Raw genomic sequence first — 22,924 nt, forward strand, 5'->3', positions numbered from 1 at the left:
TTGCCTGGCTACAAAGCCCATGCATTTCTACCATATAATTATGGCATTGAGCCTTATCCCATGCTGTCCTCTAGCTTCTCCATCCCTTCAGTTGACTTAAAAATTATGTTTACTCCTTACTTCTTCATTAAGTGGATTTAAGAAGGGTCTTCAGTACTTTAATCTTGCTAAAGCCTGTAGTGTTTGTGTATTCTCATCTGACTTAGTCTCTAGTAGCATTTATGGACTATTCATTTCCTCTTGGTTAAGTACTTGTTTCTCTGGGCTCCAACTTACTCACCTGGTCTTGTTCCTTCCTCAGTGTCTGCCTTCTTTTCCTCTAACAGACCAGGCTCTGTTTGCTAGTTATGCCCTGGTTATTCTCAACCAGACTTTCTTTCTCTCTTGCATATGGATATATATATGTCTCCCACATGTCTCTCCAGACTAGACCACACTCCTGAACGGCAGACACATACATTGATACCTGCTTAACACCTCCACTTATTGCCTAGAGAATCTCAAACTTTAAAAAATCCCAAACTGAACTCATGATTCACCCTTCCTACTTCCCAGCCTCTATTCTCCAAAACAAAGCTATTTGCTCCTGTCCATTCAGTTGCTTAAGCCTAAAATTCTAATCATTCTTGATTCCTTTCTTTCTGCTCACAATCTCCTTTGAGTCCATCAGCAAGCCCTCTGGGTTTTGTCTGGACCAGCTACTATGGTAGTCTTTCCTACTACAGCCCTAGTCCAAACCACTATTGGAGTGGTGCATCCTAATCATTCTTTTCTCTTTTCATATTTGCCTATGGCCTATTATTCATTGAAAAGTTAGATGTGATTTTATAAAAGGTAAATCTGACAGTGTCACTCTCCTGTCTAAAAACTCTGCCAATTTTTCATGTCTATTTGTTGACTAACTACCCCATCCACAGAAATGTCAATAAACAACATATGAAGTGAGTTCTGTTTCATGACAATGGATGTTTAGTACCTTAAACACATAGAGTATGGTTAGGCTTAGGACTCTGAAAAGACAGAGAAGGCAAAGTGAGGTGAGAAATGTGGCTGCTGGAAATGGGCTCTGATAAAGGCTTAACAGAGGCCCAGGATCTCATGTGGGAAGCTGAAACCAGGATGGCTCCAGAGCCCTGAAGTGACTTTTGACCAAGTCAATGAGCTTGCTCTTGTACACATTTGAGCCAGACACAGAGGCAAGTATAATTCAGCTGAGTGATGAGACAGCCCAAGACAGCACTTTCAGGCCTGCTGAGATCAATAAACCCAGGGAGTGGGAGTTTCATGTTTCTCCAGCAACAGAACAGGTCATGTTTTCTGGGAGTTAATGGTCTAAGGGATGAGAATGGGAGCTAAGGGATTAATTGTTTGACACTTCATTAACCCAAGAAAACACGGCAAGACACATTTAGCTTCCACACAAAATCATACAAAATCTCTCTTTATTAAATATACATTATTTACAGTTTAAGTCTTTCTTCTGTACAACAGTAACCATAGAAAACAAAGAAATCTAAGGCTAACTTTTATTTTTCCCCATACAGTGTATTAAGACATGTTACGTGGTCTACAAAACTGACTTGGAACGAGGCAACATCACTTGGGATTCTGTTTTAAGAACAAAAATGAGAAGCTCCAAAGGAAAAGCTAGACTGTGGCAGATCTACAAAGAGAGGTGACCTGTTTTGTGCTTTTGCCATAACAAAAAGTCCAACATATAGTTTTTGAGGGGAGAGCTTATTTTGCATTTTATTGTTTATTTGTTAAAAATAATCTTCCCACTCTTTCTAATTCCTCAAAAAATGAGGGCCACTGCATGCCAGAGAGACTGATATCCCATTTGAAATGGACATGGTAATAACGCTCTGTCACAGAGATCAGCAAACTGCAGTCCATGGGCCAAATATGACCAGTTGCCTGTTTTTGTAAATAAAGTTTTATTGGAATGTAGCCATGGCACGTATGTCCCACTTCCTGCTACAAAAGCAGAAGTGAATATGTGCAACCAAGACTGTCTGGTTTCAGAGCCTAAAGTATTGACCATCCAGCCTTTTAACTGAAAATGTTTACTGACTCCTTACCTGTCAAATCCTGGAGGCAGACTCCTGGTTCCCCCCTCAGCGGGCATGTGTATTCCCAGTAACAACCCTGCACCCTTTTTGCCTCTACCAGTTGACTGAGGGAAGTGACAACCCAAGATGGCCCAGAATATCAGAAGGCCTGTCAACTACTGGCTTCAGAAGGAGAAAAGTCTTGGCATTAGATCTCACTAAATGGAAAGTCCTCCTCATCCTATAACTATGTTGCTCTAAAGCAGGGTTTGGTATTTTTTGCATGAGTGTTTAAGGCAGGACAAGGTTACACAGTTTGACACTGCCGTTCAAATAGAAGAGACTATGTTAATATTTCATGTAAAGCCTTTGGGATGGGGTTGACTATAATGGAAAAATATGACTAGGCAGATGCCTGTGAATATTATCTTTAAAGTTTCACTGAAAGTTTCTACTTATGTGCCTTCCAAAGAGTCTGCAGGGTAATACAATGCTCCTTTTTCATGCCCAGCACCTTGTTCATGTCCTCTGAGGCTACTTCTGGCATCTGAGGCATGGGAGAACATGAAGCAAATGAAAATAAGACCAGTATTTAATTACTGAAACGATTAGATTCATCTTTGGTCATGGTCTAGTACTACTCTCTAAATTTTACACTGGCATTTTGTAAAATTTTCCCTGTGTCACTGGGAATGATTAAGAAAGGCAGTGTTTACAAATAGTGTTAGATGGTGGGTCCCTGGGAGTATTCACTATCAGGAATGGAGAGTATCGTATCTTTTTATAATGTGTCATGCCTATGGCAGGACCAATGAAGGGGAAAGAAGGACCAGTAGACTGATTTAAGGACCTCAAGCCTTCCACTCATGGGAGTTTTGATTTGGGATAGTGAACCTAAAGAGTTTTTTTTTTTGACAGTTTCTTTTCCTTAAAATTGCATCTGGGTGTTCAACCTGGTCAGGATAGATCATTGTGGTGATAGCACTAAAGCATCCTGGGAAAATCTTGAGGAAATAAACATAATTTAAAAGAAAAAAAGATGTGGTTGGAATAGGCTGGGAAGGGTAAAAAATGTGTCATGCAAAGGTAGGTAATGAATTATTTATGTAAACCCCATGATATTGCCTCTTTCCCTAATGTGTAAGACAATGGTCCAAATGCACTGAAGGAACTCCTGATTTAGGAGCCAAGAGCATGGGAAGAGCTGCTGCCACTGATCCATGATGGGAACAATGACCGTCTACATCTGAGAGGCCACCAATTGTTGCCACAGATTCCCTCTTCCTCCTCAACATGTTCTTGGCAGGTGTGGTCAAAACACCAACACCAGCTTTTGCCTTTATCCTTGCTCATGTCTGCTCAGCCACTTTGTAGTCTATAAACATTACAAAAGACGGACAACTAGCTTACAAAGTACAATATTTCACTAAAAAAAAATGTGCTTTTCTGTTCTTCCTCAGAGTACCTTAGTGCAAAATAAGAGAAAACTCACTCAAACATAGCAAGAGTTCAATATTAAAACCTTATATGAAGGTTTCAAATAACTGCCAACTCAAGAGGAAATTTGTCTATCCCTACTAAACAGATGTGTATGTAGAACATCCTGAAGAAAGCTTGACTAACAGCCCTATTTTACAAAGTCTTTGTGTATGTGTCTGTTTACACTGTTTTTCCCTTTAAAAGGATCAACTATTTAGGATTTGTGGAAGCAGAGATGAAAACTGGGGACACCCAAATCTGCAATGCCCACCAAGTAAGGGTGCGGGTATAAGAGTACAGGTTGACAAGGAACCAAGAACAGTATGTGGAAGTAATTCAAGTACACTATGTGTCTTTTAAAGGAAACATTTTCAAAAAATAAAAATAAAGAAAACATTTTCAAACTGCATGAGAGACATGAAATAGCACTCAGTGATCCTCCAGGTATTCTGAAAGTTTGGGGTTTGCTTACACTTTCTTCCATTAACCACTTTCACATCTACAGGAACAAGGAAACCTCTATTTATTTGGTCCACTTGTGATCTGTAGGACAATTGAAGCCTAAGTATGTCAAAGCATTTAGGTTAAAGAAAAATGAGTAGCAGAGCTACACACTGTCTCAAATTCCCCTTGGCGAGCTGGTATTACAATGTGGATTTGATGGATTGCAGCTATGAGGGAATTCAGAGGAATCTAGGATGTTGGTAGACAAACTGTGAAGGCTTTTATAAGAAAGATTTCAACAGCCCGATTTCTATTTCCTTGAATATCTTGGAAAAGACACTCTGTAGCCTCCCAGTGAGGCTCCTGTAAGTGAATAAGCTTCCTGCAGAGAAGAGACAGGTGTGACTTTCAGGATTGGAAAAAAACTCACCCAGAGTACAGAGGTGAGACCTCACGTAGATGGCCAACAACTTTTAGTCAGTTACTTACTCAAAGATACTTCATTTAGTTCTCAGAGATCATTCTAAATAGAGTCAAATGGTTCATGGGGACAAAGAAGAGTTTTAGGAGGGGCGGAAGGACAGCAGACACCTTAAGTGTCATCCGGAAGAGCAAATGAGATGCAAAAGCTCATAAACACGTGGCACTGAAAGAACAGATAAAAGAGGAGAGGGGTAGAAATGGAGATTTTTTGTCTCTACCCCAGGGAGGGTCCCCAAGCCGTCACTATCAGGTCTGATTGATGGGAAGGATTTTCAGAATCCCCCAAACTGAAACGAAGTAAAGATGGAGAGAATTCGCCCTCCTCCAAAGTTCTTTAGAGACAAGGATCATCTTTTCTTGCTGTTCCTAAAGAGTTAGTCTATTTCCCTCTAGAGAAAAATATCTGCATAGGTAGATACTTGCTTTAAGGAAGAGAAACAAAGCAGCTTGTTAAGGTGGGCTATGCAAGAAAAAAAATTATGAGTATTTCCAGAAATTCATCTGCTTGAGTCTCTAGCCAAGGCTCTGCAAAAATGATTGTGCTGGACCTTGCTTTCCATTCTATAGCACCTTCTGCATACCCCTGTTACAACAATAAGTACCCACCCTGATAGACTTTGAGCTCTTCCAAGGGCAAGAACAAGGTATACTTTATTATTGTACAGCCCATATCTAGCATAACCCTCGGAGCACCGGGCATTCAGTAAATACGTCATGATGAACAAAGAAAGAAAAACGTTTATTTCTTTTGTTCTGATCCTGCTCCTGCTACCCTGGGGTGGCGTAGAAGTCAGGTTATACCACCTCTGTTATTACTAAAGAGAACAGAAACTGTTTTAAAAATTCAGTCTCAGGACCTTTAAAATAAATCTCCCATATGCAGTTGAGAGTGAATAGAAGAGGCTAAGCTATTCATAAACGTATATCTAGAGAAGTGACAAATGTCTAATTCTCTAGATTAATTCTCATAGAGACCATGGCAGTCTAACCTATATGCACAATGAGTGATGCAGTGGGTGATTAATATATTTTAGGGTAAGCAAATATACTGTTGCTACATAAATAAGCTTGTTTGGTGGTAATTACATCGATAAAAAATGCCCCTTAGAATGTGAAATTGCACAGGTGTTTTTGGTTTTGCTATAAAGTGACCACACTCCATAAAATCTTTCTGTAATCAGCAGTTACCAAGGACCAAGTGTTACAGTGGAGGATTATGGTGGTCCAGCTGGCATGTCAGGGACCTTGATTATCCAAGCAGAAAACAGTGATTAAGGAGGGTCAGAATGCTTTCAAAGACTATTCGTTTTAGATTATAATCACTCAAATATCCAAACACTCACACAATTAAACAGTTGCACAAAACTACATGGATTTGGTACCACTGAGGAAAGACAGGCAGAGTTAGCACTTAATTCTGAGGGGAAATTGTGTTTTGCTTTGGAGGGAGCAGCTTGCTTATTTCCATATACACCTAGTGAAAGTTAGTGTTCTCTGGGGTTACGAAATAATCCAACCCTGTAAAAGTAATTCTGGTTTAGCCCTGAGACTCTACTTGTAAGAGTGATGTGCTGATTGCACGGTCTTGGCATTGGTTCATAGGTCTGGATACGTCGTGCATATGTGTACATCGTCTACGTGCACGGAGAGGCGTGCTGGTGGATTCTGCAGTGTAGATGCGGCAAGGATAGAGCTTCATATATTCTTCACACTATAGAACTACCTACGAGCATGTATAAGTAGATGAGGAAAGCCAGTACTCTGAGTTGGCCTTTGCTAGTTCTCCATTTCTTCTATTAGCACCACGTCAGCAAAATATAGTCCTCGTTTCTCAGAGACTTGAATAATGAGGGGTCCCAGTTTTATTACTCACACCTTCCTTTGCCTTTCCACTTCATTATTGGAGATGCTTCAGGCTAAACCCATTGCACTTCATGGTGACTTTTATTTCAGGGGACAAAGGACTATGTATCCAAGCAAAAGGCTGATTTATACAGCCTTTATGGAAGTAGAAAATTCAAAAATGAAAATGGGAAATAGAGGTGGACAGGGCAGGAGAAAACAATATTAAAAACCTTTCCTCTTATTGATGGATCATTCATCTTATTAAAAAGCTAGAAGGAAAAAAAAAAAGATGCTCATGTTGGAACCACTTTAAATAAGTTTACTAGCAAAACGATATAATGATGAAGTGATTAAGAATCCACAGAAAGTTTTTAGAAGAGAATGTATATTTAGAACAACACCCTCAATTTGAGAAATATGATTATAAGATGAATCCTTACCCATGTGCTCAGACACTGAAAGAAAAGCCTGAAATGGATTTGAAATGAGATGGAGCTAATGAGTTGTTCATTGGGAATCTGGCCACGCAGGGGAGTGTTAAATAATCAGAGGCGAGAGACACTCTAAGAACAAGATGGAACGTCTGCTAACTGTCAAGGCTGGCAAACTCCGATGTGGTAATTGTTTCCCAAACCAAATCTGTCTTGTAAAGAGAATCGGCAAGTACTTTCCACATCTGTGGATCATTATATCGGCATTCCCAGCATTCTGAAGGATTGATATTGTTTTCCCCTTCTCTTTTTCTCCAAGATGGCCCAGAAGCAAAGATCTAGACCTGTTGCCATAGCAAAAAAATCATCAGGATTCTTACCACCACTTCATGAATGAACTGGAGATGCCCTCTTGAAGCAATGACTGTATTTCTTTGAAGCTTTGTTATCCAGAGGGGAAAAGGTGCTGAAACGTACCGTCATCTCATCTGGGAGTCTATGCCTACACAAAGATGGGGAGGGGGCTTTATATACATAGGGTGAGATGACTTGAAAATGTGATCTCCTGTAGAACTTATGGGCTCCTCTGAAACTAAGCAGTGAGGATTCACTTCACAAATCATATGCTCCATCAGTCAGTACACCTCAAACCTTCCAGAGAATGGCTCTATGGACAGAGGTGGATCATGTGTCTGCCCTAAAACATGAAATCTGCATTTGCTTTATTCACCAGATCTTTGGTGAGTAGATGATGGAAGGGAAGAACCCTGCTTGGTATTTCTCTTCTTCCACACAGTTTTGATTTTTTCTTAAATTTTGTTTTTGTTTTTAAAGCTCAGTTAAGATGGTTTAAACTCTTTCATGGACAGGTGCTATTTTAGACTTTTATTTAAATTTCTTTATGCTGCAGCAACTTATATATGTATATATATATATATACCTCAGTATAATAATCCCAGGAATAACCTAGCTAACATTTCTTACAAAATTGGAAGAGGCATTTTTGAAGTTATAGAACATCTACTTCCTAGCAGCTTCCTTTTTTACCTCCTAGTTTCAAGCTACTATTTTCCATGCTTCCCCTAGGTTTATGCTATTGTGTGCTGTTCTAAAGTGTCGGCCCCAGGAGAGACTGGTAAGAAAGGAGCAAAGGAATAGCTCACTACTGTCAGGAATCCTATATTTGAAATACTCAGGGGATAAGAGTCAAAGTGAAAAAAAGGTGATGAGTTAGGGCAATGGGCGTCCCTTGCTAAGGAAAATCAACACATAACAAACCTCTCTTATTCCTTTGAAAGTGCCACTGAAGCGAACCAGACCTTTAGCATCTTCTTTCTCTACCCTGAGTTCCCTGGTAGGAATGAACTTGAGATGGGGGAGGATGTCAAGGATGAGTGTCATAAGCCTAAGTCACAGAGCTCAGGTTCAAAGCAAGCCTGAGGTTTAATGCAAGACAGAACAGCTGTGGAACTAAAGAGTGCATCTTACTTGGAAACTGGAAATACAGAACTAAATATGCACATGTGCACACATGTGTCTCTTCTTTATCTAGAGGAGCAAAGTCAGTCTCTTGAGTGATCATCATCATCACAATAAGTTTATCAGAAAGGAAGGCAGTGGCCATAGCTGCCTGGTCTTCTGGGCTGGGTTAAGGGGACATAGATGCTGTGGCTGATACGGGTATGTGCCAAAAATAATTGGCAAACTAATAAGAAAAAGGAGAATGACCAAAATTAAAAGAGAGGAAAAAGGAGAAAAAAAAATAACAACAACCCAAAAGAGAATATTAGGTGACCCTGCAGTTTTTCAGATGAAATATTCCCGCTTACATTCGCTCACTGTGTTTTGCAAGTCAATGTCATTTCTAAAGGAACTGTCCAAATTTTCTGGGTATTCCTTCTCCTTCATCTGGTTAGTACGGTGTGACTGCTTATGCTGGTAAAGGAACCGGGTCATGATGCCGATGATAGAGAAGATGATGAATATCACCACCGCTATTACTCCTGTTGATAAAGAGGAAAGAAAGAGAGATGGAAATCATCACAGATCATCCACTCAAAAGAGGTGATTCAGTCTAGACAGGGAAGGGACTTAGGAGAAAGAAACAAGACAAAACCAACAGCAACAAACCCTGCTGCATGCTTAGACCTGAAGACCAGCTAAACTGCATTCATTCAGTCTTCAGTTACTGAAAAATCTCCTCTTCCAGACTGGCCAGGAATAAAGTCAGTCTAAATCGGAGAATGTCATCATTTAGATATGGACTCAGCCTGGCAAAGGATTTCTTAGTTATTTCCTCAAGACCTGATTTAAAGAATGCGACAGACTCATTTAATTAGCATATTTGTGATGGTTAATCATTTGTCACTTCTTACCACTGAGTATTTTAGAACTACTTTAGCACCCTAGAAAACCATAGTGAAGCATCCCAGGCCTCAGTACATATTCTCCTGATCTAAATTTGTTTCTGGTATAAGTTTGCTTTGCTAAACATTTTTTTTTGTTGTTGTTAATAATGGAATGCTTCCCAAACATGTAGGGCGTTCTTCACGGCTGTGCACTCTGCTAGACATGGGACGGTTCAGAAACAGTATGCCTCGATCATCCGGAGGCTCAGAGTCAACTGAAATGGCAAACTTCTTCCAGTTAGGTCGGATTTCTGCCTGCTTTGACTGCATGTGATTTTACTGCTTCTACTCGGCAAGTTGCCCTTGCTGACTCAAAGGTCTTGTCCCTACCTTCGCCAGCAGCCTCTGGGGATGAGAAAAACAAAGTCAGCAAAAAGAGGGTGACAAGGTAGAAACTAGCGACTCTTAAAGAGAGGATGCATCTATACGTGGATGTGGGCTTTCCATCATTAAATTTTGAGGTGTGTTTATGATATTCAAATATAAATGTATTCCCAAGAAAGCATACATGCCGCTCTTTTTGTTTTTCTAAGTAGAACGGATGGTGGCGAAATATGCTTATTTTAGAAAGATAGTTTTGGACATCTTGCATTTTGATTTACAGGTATGGGCATTTGAGAGTTAGATATGTTGACTGTACATTTTTTATGATTTGTATCAGAGCTGGGGCCATGATTAAGATGGTTTACTTTTTTTTTTTTTTTAATATTCTAAAACCATTATACATCATCCTCCCTGACTATTTTAGAACAAGGCAGAGGAAAACCACCCAAGTTAACAACATGAGTAAACTGGATCGTAGTGAGGGACTCCTATGATCGGGCCGCAGCTTTAGGAGATACAGTACAGAACCAGTTTCTACTCCTTTAGCACACAGACTGTTCAGGATTGGAGGAGTTTTCCCAAGGGACTGGGATGCCTTTCCTGCTCTTAGAGACTCACAGAAGCACGTTACTGGGTGCGAAAATGTCAGCAGTCACAAAAGTCTTTTCTCTTCTTGTCAAATGTGAAACGGTGGGAAGAGAAACAGGCACATTCTTTTCTACGTTTCTTAATGCCAAATAAAAATCAAGTTGGACTCTCTCCCCTGAAGCAGAAATTCAGGTCAGTCATTTTAAGGACTTCTTAAGGAAAGGTTATGGTTTTTATTCCTCACAATTGCATTGTAATGGTGCACCCACAGCCGTTTGTACTCCCTCCTCAAAACACCACTCACCCGTTCCAACGTTTTCTGTTTACCAGTGCCCTCCTGTACCAGGCTGTGGGCTCACTGCGGGCAGCATCTGCATCTATCACCATGTATTCCTATACTTAGCACAGGGCCTGACCCATAGCTAAGACTCATTAAATAGAAGCTAAATGAATGGATACTGCTGACTTTTAAAAGAACTCCATCTGGTGTGGATCAGTTCATCTTGCCTGCCAGAAGGCAGTGATGCAGGCACCTGCTAGAGCTATGGTTCTTGGATGGCAATGAATTCAGTCTTTCAGGGGCACCTTACGTTAAACAAGGTTTGGGAATCATTCTGTGTTGCAAAGCCCAGAAGGGAAAAAAAAAGTCACTGGAGGCAGTGGCCAGGCTGAGGCAAGATAAAAAGAGGTGAGACCGACAGTCAGTGAGAAAATGGAAAGACAGGGGAGGTGGGAGGGAGAGCTGAGCTCACAGCAGAGCAGACAAGATCTGTATCTGTAACCATATGTGCTGCTGGATTTGAAACTCCATTCCTGTGGGCTTCACCCTGCTCATTAGATCCAACCCAAATCACTTGGTGGAGAAAACCAACAGGACTGGAGCTTCACCCATCTGTCTGCCCCAACATGGCTTCTTCCCATATGTTTTATTGGTGCGCTTTGTTTGTGCTTTAGGAAAACTGACAACCGGATGAGATGAACACAGTGCACTGTCTGTCGCTAAGTAAATGTTGCAGCTGTTGACTCGGTAGCCAGCTGCCCGATGGATCAAGGGCAGGATGCGTCCATGGAGCTGCGGATGCTTAGGGGGAGGGGGTGCCTTGAATCATACAGCACCCATGGCTATTCATGAAAAGGCTCACAGTCTTGCAGACCATGCAGGATTCTGTGTGCTAGGAGGCCATAATTAAGGAAGGAATCAAATCTCTCCCAACTACAGAATCATTTATGTCCCCTCTGTTTTCAGCAACAGGAATGATTTACCTCCAATGACAGCTGAGTCACTTCGAACTGCATTGGTGAGTGGTTCTCGCTCATCTGTCTTCCCAAAGGGATCTGCAAAGAGTAAAAGACATGACACTCACTCCTGACTCAAAGCACAGGAAGGAGGTCTACAATATGGACTTGAGATGATGACATATCTGTGGATTAGACCAAGTGCTCTCAAACAGTTGTGAGCTTGCTTTTTTTTTTTTTTTTAGAAACCCAGACAAACATACACACAAAAGTACAAAACTTCCACCCCATAGTTCCATGACTAGTAGCTTCTATGTCACCTGTAAGATAATTGGCTGAAACAAAGGATGGTAGAACCCACCCATATCTGTTTTCACCTACATTTTACCTCCCAGCCTAACCTAGGGTACCCTCTCTGCTGGTTGGACTCTCCCTCTTCATTACAATAGCCTCTTACCTCAAGCATGCATATGCTCTCTGCTTCAGAGGTTTCTTTAGCTGCTCAAGGATTCTGAGCCCATTGACAGGGAGAGACAAAAGTGCTGGAGGATTAACACCCCCAAGAAACCCTCAATGACAGGGAGAGGGATTTCACTATGTACATTAACATAAATGGTCAAAGAAAAAAGATCATTAAATTTGAAGGCACATAGACCTGGATCTGAATCTTGCTCTGCCACTTGTTGAACTAGAGACATTTTTAAATAACAAATCTGCAAATGTATTACAAGGGGGGAATGATATCCATATGTACGCATATAGCACACGTGGAATGTTCAATACAATATTGGCTGACATCAGCATCCCTTCATCCTCAGAAAACGCCTACAACATAAGTATTATTTTTCCCACTTCATGGATAGGAGATTAGGTTGAAGTTATTTGTTTGTTTTTTTGTTTGTTTTTAAAAATGTTTTCTATTTTATTCATGAGACACACAGAGAGAGAGAGAGAGAGAGAAAGAGAGAGAGGCAGAGACACAGGCAGAGGGAGAGGCAAGCTCCCTGCAGGGAGCCTGATACAGGACTCAATCCTGGGACTCTGGGACAACTCGAAGGCAGAAGCCCAACCATTAAGACACCCAGGAATCCCTACATTGAAGTTCTTTAGTAACTTGTCTGAAGTTCTATAAGAGTTAGAATTCATATCAAGGCTAGTCAACTGTCACATTCTGTTTCCTTCTATTACACCTCACTGCTTCCAGGAAAACACCAAGCTTGGTGATGAGCAGGCAACAGCAAAAATCAGTCCCCTTTCTTTGTTCATGATTAATGACTTATTTGGCAGTTGATCACCATGCTTGATTAAGACAAATCCCAGGTACAGTTCAAGACACTCATGATGGTGGTGACTAAGGAAAGACAGAAAAGGTGTTTTAGGGAGTGGTAAAATAAGAGAAGATGTCTGAATGATAATGCTGTGGGGCCTTTTTATTATTATGAAAGGCTGATTTTAATCACATGAATTATATTAGTTCAACAACTAGCCTGCCCATCTCTGACCCTAAACTCTTCAATCCTCAGAGAAGTAGTCATTCAAACTGTAATGATATATATAGATATATATATATATATACATACACACATGCATTGAGTTCTAACTACTCATCATATTAAAAGTGGGATTATATTCAACACATATAATATTCAAAACCATGAGAAACCAGTCATAATTCTTAACTATCATATAAAGTAAGGGCTTGCGTAATACTAGCCTTTAACCTAGAAACTTCTTGAAGATATCAAAAGTAGTGCTATCGAAAGAAGGCAGTTCCCCCTGGGTATTCTGTGTACCTGATGAAGAGTGCACCGTGGTCACTGTATTCACATCCACATCCACCATGGAGCCACAGCTGGATTCCATCAGGGTCCCTTGGACAGTCACAGGTGCAATGGTGGCATGACGCAGGGCTGCCTTCAGGGGTGCTACCTGGTTATACTGGACTGAAGACAGGCATCCAACAAAACCCAGGGTGTTGGCTTTGGCAATTTCAGAATCCAATCCAAGATGCTCTGCAACATGAAAGACACTCCTGTGTTTTACAGTTGTTTGTTTTCCAAACTATGTTCCATATCCTCTTTAAATAATGTCTAAAATCACGGAATTTACCTTGCAGTCCGTTGAGTAAGGGAAATCATCTCCTGTCTCTCTTCCCATACCTTACCTCCACACTATCAGCATCAATTTATCAACAACATATCATAGAGAACCGTGAGGGCCATCTTTGCCTTGAGATAACATTTCAAACTTCTAAATTTTCATTCATGTATTTTATGAACTGTAGCAAAGACTTAATAAATCTGTTCTACAGTCTAGATGTTTTACAAAATGTATTGCATTATCCCCATCACCATTTATCTATGGATGCTGGGAATTAGTACAAGGACATTACAGTGTTCATTACAACATTGAAGTCAAAAATGTCACAAAGAGAAAAAAAATGGATTAAAGAGAATGGAAGTCAAAGTAGCCCTTCCATAAGTGTCTCATGTTCAGTGTTTTAAGTGGCCTGTATAAACTGACCATCTATTCAAGATTTTCACCTGCTTACTTCTGTTCATGGTACTGGTTGGAGAACACTGATTTTCTGATTTTCCAAAGTATCTTTGAGTCCTTGTAAAAGGTGAAGAGGCAATCATTTATGATTCACAGCAAGATCTAATGTCTTATTTTCTTCAAGTTTTGTAGTCAGATTATTCAGTAGCCCCTTTCTCTGTTAGTAAAGATCATTTGAACAAATTGCTAAGATACAGTGACATAAAATTGCAATACACATGAGCTGCTTCCTTTTTTCTTAAGGTATAACGGTTTCAACCTACCTAAATGGTTCAAAAGGTTATCTAATTGTGATAATCTGTTTATTTTCTGGAAGAGGGCAAGGACTTCCCTCTCCACCCAGCAGAGATTATAATTTATTTCAAATCCACAAAGATCAGATTGCCTCCATGTATCTCCAAGCAAGAATTATTTTGGCAGTATGTAGGAAAAGATGTGATGAGAATACGGAAGAAAAGGAAAAACTAATGTCTCTTGTTAATGCCTTTTCTAGTTTTGCCCTTATGTTCTCCGCCTTCAATACCCATATAAACCTCACTAGTTTATCATCCCTCTCTTCTTACTGGAAAAGTAAAGAAACCATGTGTATTCATTTTATGAGGCTACTGTAACAAATTACCACACATGCAAATAATTTAAGTTAAACAATGCAACACAAATTTATTGTGTTATAATTCTATAGAAGTCTGACGTGGGTTTCCCTGCACTAAAATCAAGGTGCTGACAAGGCTGCATTTCTTCTAAAAGTTCTAGGGGATAATCCATTTCTTTGCCTTTTCTAGCTCCCATGAGCCACCCACATTCTTTTTTTTTTTTTTTTGTATATTTTTTATTGGAGTTCGATTTGCCAACATATAGTATAACGCCCAGTGCTCATCCCATCAAGTGCCCCCCTCAGTGCCTGTCACCCAGTCACCCCCCCAACCCCCGCCCACCTCCCTTTCCACTACCCCTTGTTGGTTTCCAAGAGTTAGGAGTCTCTCATGTTCTGTCACCCTCACTGATATTTCCCACTCATTTTCTCTCCTGTCCCCCATAATCCCTTTCACTATTTTTCATATTCCCCAAATGAATGAAACCATATAATGTTTGTCTTTCTTCTATCAACTTACTTCACTCAGCATAATACCCTCCAGTTCCATCCACATCGAAGCAAATGGTGGACATTCATCATTTCTAATGGCTGAGTTATATTCCACTGTATACATAGACCACATCTTCTTTATCCATCATCTTTCGATGGACACCGAGGCTCCTTCCACAGTTTGGCTATTGTGGACATTGCTGCTAGAAACATCGGGGTGCAGGTGTCTTGGCTTTTCATTGCATCTGTATCTTTGGGGTAAATCCCCAACAGTGCGATTGCTGGGTCGTAGGGCAGGTCTATTTTTAACTCTTTGCAGAACTACCACACAGTTTTCCAGAGTGGCTGCACCAGTTCACATTCCCACCAGCAGTGCAAAAGGGTTCCCCTTTCTCCACATCCAATATTTGTTGTTTCCTGTCTTGTTAATTTTCCCCATTCTCACTGGCGTGAGGTGGTCTCTCGTTGTTTTGATTTGTATTTCCCTGATGGCAAGTGATGCGGAGCATTTTCTCATGTACTTGTTGGCCATGTGTAGGTCTTCTTTGGTGAAATTTCTGTTCATGTCTTCTGCCATTTCATGATTGGATTGTTTGTTTCTTTGCTGTTGAGTTTAAGAAGTTCTTTATAGATCTTGGCTACTAGCCCGTTATCTGATATGTCATTTGCCAATATCTTCTCCCATTCTGTAGGTTGTCTTTTGGTTTTACTGACTGTTTCTTTTGCTGTGCAGAAGCTTTTTCTCTTGATGAAGTCCCAATAGTTCATTTTTGCTTTTGTTTCCCTTGCCTTCATAGATGTATCTTGCAAGAAGTTGCTGTGGCCAAATTCAAAAAGGGTGTTGCCTGTGTTCTCCTCTAGGATTTTTTTTTAAGATTTTATTTATTTATTCATGAGAGACACAGACAGACAGAGGCAGAGAGACAGTCATGCAGGGAGCCCTATGTGGGACTCAATCCTGAGACTCCAGGATTACGCCCTGGGCCGAAGGCAGGCACTAAACCACTGAGCCACCCAGGAATCCCCTCCCTCTAGGATTTTGATGGATTCTTGTCTCACATTTAGACCTTTCATCCATTTTATCTTTGTGTATGGTGTAAGAGAATGGTCTAGCTTCATTCTTCTGCATGAGCCACCCACATTCCTATGGCTCCCCATATCTTCAAAGCTAGCTCTGTTGCATGTCTTTGTGTCTTTCCTCCACAGTTACACTTGCTTCTAATTCTCTTTTGTTGACTCCCTTTTTCATTCTAAGGAACCTTGTGAATACAGCGGGCTCACCCAAACGCTCTAGGATAATCTCTTTATTCTAAAGCTAGCTGATTAGTAACATTGATTTCATTTGCAATCTTATTTCCTTCTTGCCACTTAACGAAATATATTCACAGGTTCTGAGGATTAGGACTTGGGTATTTCTGTGGATCATTATTCTTCCTACTACTGCATATCTGAGATTCCATGAGAATTTTTCAGGTAAAGATAATGAGAATTCAACAGATATGTAAGGTGACACTTCTTTAAATGTAAAAGAACATTGGAATGCAGAGGAAACTGCTGCTTTCCAAATATTCCAATACATATGCCATAGTAGTGGTACATATTTGTTACTCGTTAAAGGATTACATGTATATTTCTTTCTCTCTTTTTTTAAGATTTTATTTGTTTATTCATGAGAGACACAGAGAGAGGCAGATACACAGGCAGAGGGAGAAGCAGGTTCCCTGCAGGGAGCCCAATGTGAGACTTGATCCCAGAACTCCCAGATCACGCCCTGGGCCAAAGGCAGATGCTCAACTGCTGAGCCACCCAGACATCCCTGTGTATTTATTTCTTAATATGGGCTTCAAAAGACTGTTGCATAAGAGACTTTTTGGACACTGTCATGCAACTATTTCCCAGGCCAAAAAGCTTTCTTTAATGAAGACTGTGTACTCTTGCTAAATGGCACTAGAATTCAATGTACCCAGCTATAATTCCAAATGCACATTCACTACTGATTGGTAGTTCTCAAGAGGTAAAGTTAGAGATCAGAGCATTTAGAAGAGCAGAAGATAGGAAAAGAAGAACAGAAACTAGCATGAAGTTTTTGCATTGTAGGATTTCAAAGCAGTGGAAAGTAAGATGTCATTGTCACCATACCCTAAGGGTCTAAGTCAAAAATGCCCGATCTCATTCCCAGAACCCAGGTAGAAAGAAGCCTCTATCAGGGTCAAGGTCCTTGGAAGACATCACTATAGTGACTGCTAGGAATACAAGCTCCAGATACAAGAAAAAGTACATGGATAAATAGGGGAAAATGACAGAAAATGACATTCTCTCCTTAAAGGAAGAGATGTTTTGAATAAAGTCTTATGTTTAGGAAAGTGTATTTATTCTAGATATATAATAAAGATGGGAACTTGGAAATGTTTCTGAAAAGAAATGAAGAGGGAAAGAATCCCTGATAGGAGAAAATACTCCCACTATGAGGTCTGATAGAATCATTTCTCAGATCTTTGCACATATGGAGAGGCAAAATAAAAAATAAAAATGTTAGGATTACTCCAAATTATTATCCTTCTTATAACCTTGTTAACTAATATGTGGTAGGGAGTACTCATTTGCTCAAAATAATTTAAAAGCTGCAAATAATAATCCCCATTTATTAAATACCTCTCATATAACTATGCTACAATTGTGTCAAAGTATTATTTCTTTTCCCCTCCAAGGTTCTTCTAGATATCTGTTACTATCACCCAAAATTTATGGATGGAGACACTGGTACTCAGAAAAATTAAAAGAATATAAAAAGATCATATGGCAAAGTTGAAGCTCAATTAAAGTTGAGGTTATAACTTGAAATGCCAAACTTTTTTTTTTTTTTTTAACTCTTCCTGTTCAGTTAACCCCTCTGCTGGAAACATCTGGTTTGATTCCGTCTCCACCATTTTCTGTGGATTATTGGGTAAATTAACCTTTCTGGGATTTATTTTCTATTACCAGAAAGTAGAGATAACAAAGTTAAATTGTTGATGTCAATTCCTTTTTAATTTTTTTTAGATTGATTGATTGATTTATATATTTAGAGCTTAAGTGGGTAGAGAGGCAGAGTGAGAAGGAAAGAGAGAGAGAGAGTAGACTCACCTACGAGTGCAGAGCCCTAGGTAGGGCTCCATCTCATGACCCTGAGATCATGACCTGAGCTGAAACCAAGAGTCAATGCTTAATCAACTGAGCCACACAGACACCCGTAAATGCCTTTTATTTGTAACTGAAATTGAGTTGATATATAATAGTATAGTATTTTCAAGTATATAATATAGTGAATTGACAATTATGTACATTACAAAATACAAGTGTAGTTATCATCTGCCACATGATCGTAAAATATTATTGACTACATTGTCTATGCTGCACTTTTCAGCCCCATGACTTCTTTATTTTATAATTGGAATGTTGTACCTCTTAACCTCCTTCACTATTTTACCCATCCCCCCACCTCATTTCCCTCTGGCAGCCATCAGTTTGCTTTCTGTATCTTTGGGTCTGATTTAGGTTTTATGGTTGTTTGTTCATTTGTTTTGTTTCTAAGATTCCATATATAAATAAAGTCATATGTTATTTGTCTTTCTCTGACTTATTTTGCTTAGTATAATACCCTCTTGGCCCATCCATCTTGCTGCACATGACACAATCTCCTATGGCTGAGTAATATTCTATTGTGTGTGTCTTTTCCTTATCCATTCATCTGTCCATGATTATGTGGTTTGCTTCTGTATGTTGGCTATGGTAAATGCTGCTGCAATAAACACTGGTGTGCATAGATCTTTGTAAGTCAATGTTTTAGTTTTCTTTGGGGAAATACCCAGCAGGGCAATTACTGGATCATATGGTAGCTCTACTTTTTAAAAATTTTTGAGGACCCTCCATATTGGTTGCATCAATTTATATTCCCACAAATAGTGCATGAGGGCTCTCTTTCCTCCACATCCTTGACAACACTTGTTACTTATCTTTTTTTTTTTTTTATTCTAGCCATTCTGAATGTTATGAGGTGATATTATGCTTTGGATTTGCAAGTGAAATTCCAAACTCTTTATCTAAGCTATGCTGCCAGCCGAAAAAGTTCCACCAACAAATCCTAAGTAGAAAAGATATTTTCTACATATCCTAGGTAGAAAAGATATTTTTATATAACTAAGAAGAAATAAGTTGCAAAAACAAAGGAAAGCACAAACTTTGTTTTATACTGAATTCTGTATTATAGTAAAGACATATGCATTCCCTAATTCTTTTTTTTAAAGATTTATTATTATTATTTTTTTTTCCCAGAGAGAAAGAGAGGCAGAGGGAAGAAGCAGGCTCCATGCAGGAAGCCTGACATGGGACTCGATCCCGGGTCTCCAGGATCACACCCCAGGCCGCAGGCGGCGCGCTAAACCGTTGAGCCACCAGAGCTGCCCTGCATTCCCTAATTCATTTTTTTGTTTGTATGTTTGTTTGTTTTTAGGTTGCAATTGCATTAGATTCATCAGGAGCAAGGGAGGGACTAATTTATGTGTGGGTTATGGAATGCCTACAGAATGAATGAATGAAAGAATGAATGCTATCACCTAGAAATGGTAGAACGAGAATGCAAACAATGTCCCCACCAGGGGAAAATGCTGTTCTCTCTCTTACTTTTCCCAAGATTTTCCTTTCCAATCAAGGAGAATAACAGGATTTCTCCTCATACTATTTATCAACATCTGGAGAAACCACAGGTTATCATACAAAGAAAAACCTGAAGTAGCCTGAAACTTAACTACCAGGAGCTACTGGATGGCTCAGTCCACGGGGCGTCTGCCTTTGGCTTCCGTTATGATCCCAGGTCCTGGATCAAACCCCACATCAGGCTCCCTGCTCTCCCTCTACTGTTCTCCCTGATGGTTCTCTCTCTCTTTCTCTCTCTCAGATAAATAAATAGACTCTTAAAAAATAGATGGCTTGGAATAAACGTATTTAAATAAATGCTTAAGTGACGAATAGACAATAATCATGGATGAGTGGATGGGCAGAATGTTCCAGTAAAGATCGTATAAGGCCTCAAATGAGAAAGTCCAGCACATCCAAAACACTGAAAAATCAAGTTAACTCTGCCTTAAAGCAAAGCAAAATATGATTTTCAAAAGATAGGGAGGAAACAAGAAAGGTATTTTGCCCACTTCTATGATACTTATTTATTTCACAATAATGTTTATGAATCTGTCCCCTGACAAGACTGGAAGCTTCATGTTTTCAGGGGAACTGTCCTTTTCAGATTTCCACCTTCAATAACTAGGACACTGTGTCCAACACACAGACTGTGTGTTCAGTAAATTAATGAATGAAAAAATAAATGTTTCATAATCTGAGCAGTAACGCAGCCTAATCAGGAATATTTACATACATTTCAAACTTCTTCATTCTGGCCATTGATCAGCATATAGTTTCTTTACTTTCACATTCACACTCAGGACACACTATGTGGAACTCTCTTTGATGAGGCCGGCCAGGTTCATTAATATTTCGTACAGCGCTGCCAAGAGTGCACATGGAATAGATTCCTCATTATTTCAGCACCTGTTACCTAGAGCTAAATGCACTGTTCATATGGAGTCTGAATAGCCAAGGACATTTGTTGCTATATATCCCAGTGTCTGTCCTGTTCATTATGACCCCATAGGCTGCAAGAGTCAGGGCCTACACATTGGCCAAGGAAGCATTTCCCAAACACTGCATGACGGCCTCCTTTTCTTGAGTATCAGCCTAAAAGTCCCTTTGTCAGTGAGCACTTCTTTAGATACCTTACCAAGGACCACATTTCTCCTCTTAGTCTCTAGCACCGAAACAAGATGATTTCCTTTTTAACTCCTTTCCTCGAAGTTTGTAATTGTGTATATATGTGCGTGTGTGTGTGCATGTGTGATTATTGGTTTAGCTTGTAGGCACCACTCCAAACGACAAGTTTTATGAAGAAAGTGTGCTTATTTGCCTACCACTAACTACTTAATTTCTAACATAGTATTTCAGACATAGAGGTTGCTAAATAGATCTGTTGGATGATTGAATGAGTCTGCATGGAACAGGGTCTGGCCCATAACAGGTCTTCCATAACTCTTTAAAGTAAAAATATATACATACATGCATACATATAAATGCTAATGATGCAAAAAGACTAAAAAATAACCAGGCCAATTCAGTAAACAAAAGTTCTGCCATTTAAAGATTCATTATTTGAACTGAACAACTCAGTACCTGAACTATATTTTTCATTTTTAAATTGGGTTGCTTGGTTATGTGCATTATGCACAGGCACCTCTATGGATGTAGGATAGTGACTACTGAACCAGTTAAACCTTAGCAACAATTTCCAAAATAAAAAACTTTAGCTATCATACCCCCAATCGCAATTCTGCTTGTTTTCCATAGAAAAATCACTTTTCTGACTTTAAAACTGGGATTCGGAAGCTGAGATTCAAAGAAACAAAAATAGTTCCTTCTAGGTTACTGATTATTTGATGTGGGGTCAGAATCAAACTCAGGTGTATTAATTTATACCTGTGTTGTTTATTCTGTTAGTGGAAATGAGGAAAACTGAGATCCTACATTTCCTAACAGATAGCCTTTTAACAGAGTCCAAAAATAATCTATAGAAATACATTCTAAAAAAAAAATAGAAATATATTCTACTCTGATATGGAATTGCTAATTGTGGAGTTAAAGCATCAAGAAGAGTAAAAGCCATCCTGAGCACCTTTCAGATTTTTGATGTTATTTCTTTCTTTTTTGTTTGTTTGTTGTAACAGATTTAAATGAGACAAGGAATGCTCTGAGCATGGAAGGTAAGGGTTCCTCCTCTGTGGCTGTCTCAACTTCAAGCTGTAGCAAGGTGGTTGTGCAGTTCCAGGCATCACACCATGACCACATCCAGACCCAGCAAAATCCAGGAGAAAAGAAAAGAAAAAAGCCACCTCATTCCACATCCTGTGATTTTTTTTTAAGAATGAAGAATCTTGGAGCACCTGTGGCAGGCACACAATTAGTTAAGTGTCCAACCCTTGAAGGTGGGATCTCGTGTCATACGATCAAGCCCCACCTCAGGCTCCATGCTCTGTGAAGAGTCTGTTTAAGTTTCTCTCTTCCTCTTGCTCCTTGACACCATGCACATGCCCTCTCTAAAATAAATAAATAAATAAATCTATTTCTTTTAAAAAAGAATGAAGAACCCTTTCTCAGAAACCTCCGCTACCTGCAGACTTCCTCTAATTGGCCATATTGTGTCACATGTTCATGCCTATTCAAATCTCTGGCAGTGAAAATGGACCATAGTTTTTGTCTTAGACCAGAAGTGCTTAAGACCTGCTTTTGATCTTAAGACTCATTTCTACTCTTAAAAATTCTGAAAAAAAATTCTGAAGAAATTTTTGAATATCTATATCTGTTTTGTATCTATCAATATCCCCTGTGTTGGAAATCAAAGCTCAGGAAATTTGAAAACAAGAACTCACAGTATAATTCCATTAACTGTCTCAGTGAAGATACGATAACACATCTTGTAGCCTCTGAAAAAACACCATTCTACATGTGTGAGAGGACATAACAAGAACACATGTCTAGTGTGAAAATGAAGATGGTTTTAATGTTGTGGATTCTCTGAAAGGGTCCCAGGACCCCCTCCAAACCCACCCCAATAACCATGCGCCAAACTTTGAAAACCACTGTTTCAGACAATTAGGAGGTATCCTCCAGGATTTCAGATGGAGGAAAACTTTCAAGGAGCACATGGCTTCATGGAGGAGCATGAATGTTTAAATAAAACTGGAATTTTGTTAGGAAGGGGGAAAGAAGTAAAAAGGATGATGGGTAGGCAACTAATACTGTTAGCTGCATACACACACACACACACCAATCTCTGGAAGCCAAGCAAGATACATACATACATACATACATAGGAAGCCATCTAAATAACATTAAATAACAAAGTCATTTCAGTAA

At 39.6% G+C, this 22,924-nt stretch overlaps 1 protein-coding gene across 2 annotated transcripts in view; it reads right to left on the reverse strand.

The window, feature by feature from the left end:
* Positions 1–1,425: 1,425 nt before the first annotated feature.
* The window catches only part of CNTNAP5 (contactin associated protein family member 5), a 789,161-nt gene continuing 767,662 nt past the window's right edge, over positions 1,426–22,924 (reverse strand). For both annotated transcript variants that reach the window (XM_026015709.2, XM_072757524.1), the window contains 3 exons: positions 13,083–13,301; positions 11,317–11,388; positions 1,426–8,736 (listed from right to left, as the gene is read on the reverse strand). In XM_026015709.2, coding sequence (XP_025871494.1) covers positions 8,540–8,736; positions 11,317–11,388; positions 13,083–13,301 — 488 coding nt within the window. In that variant the 3' untranslated portion in view covers positions 1,426–8,539. The remainder of the gene's footprint in view (positions 8,737–11,316; positions 11,389–13,082; positions 13,302–22,924) is intronic.

This window comes from Vulpes vulpes, chromosome 5 (genome assembly GCF_048418805.1).
Source record: "Vulpes vulpes isolate BD-2025 chromosome 5, VulVul3, whole genome shotgun sequence".
Lineage (NCBI taxonomy): Eukaryota > Metazoa > Chordata > Mammalia > Carnivora > Canidae > Vulpes > Vulpes vulpes.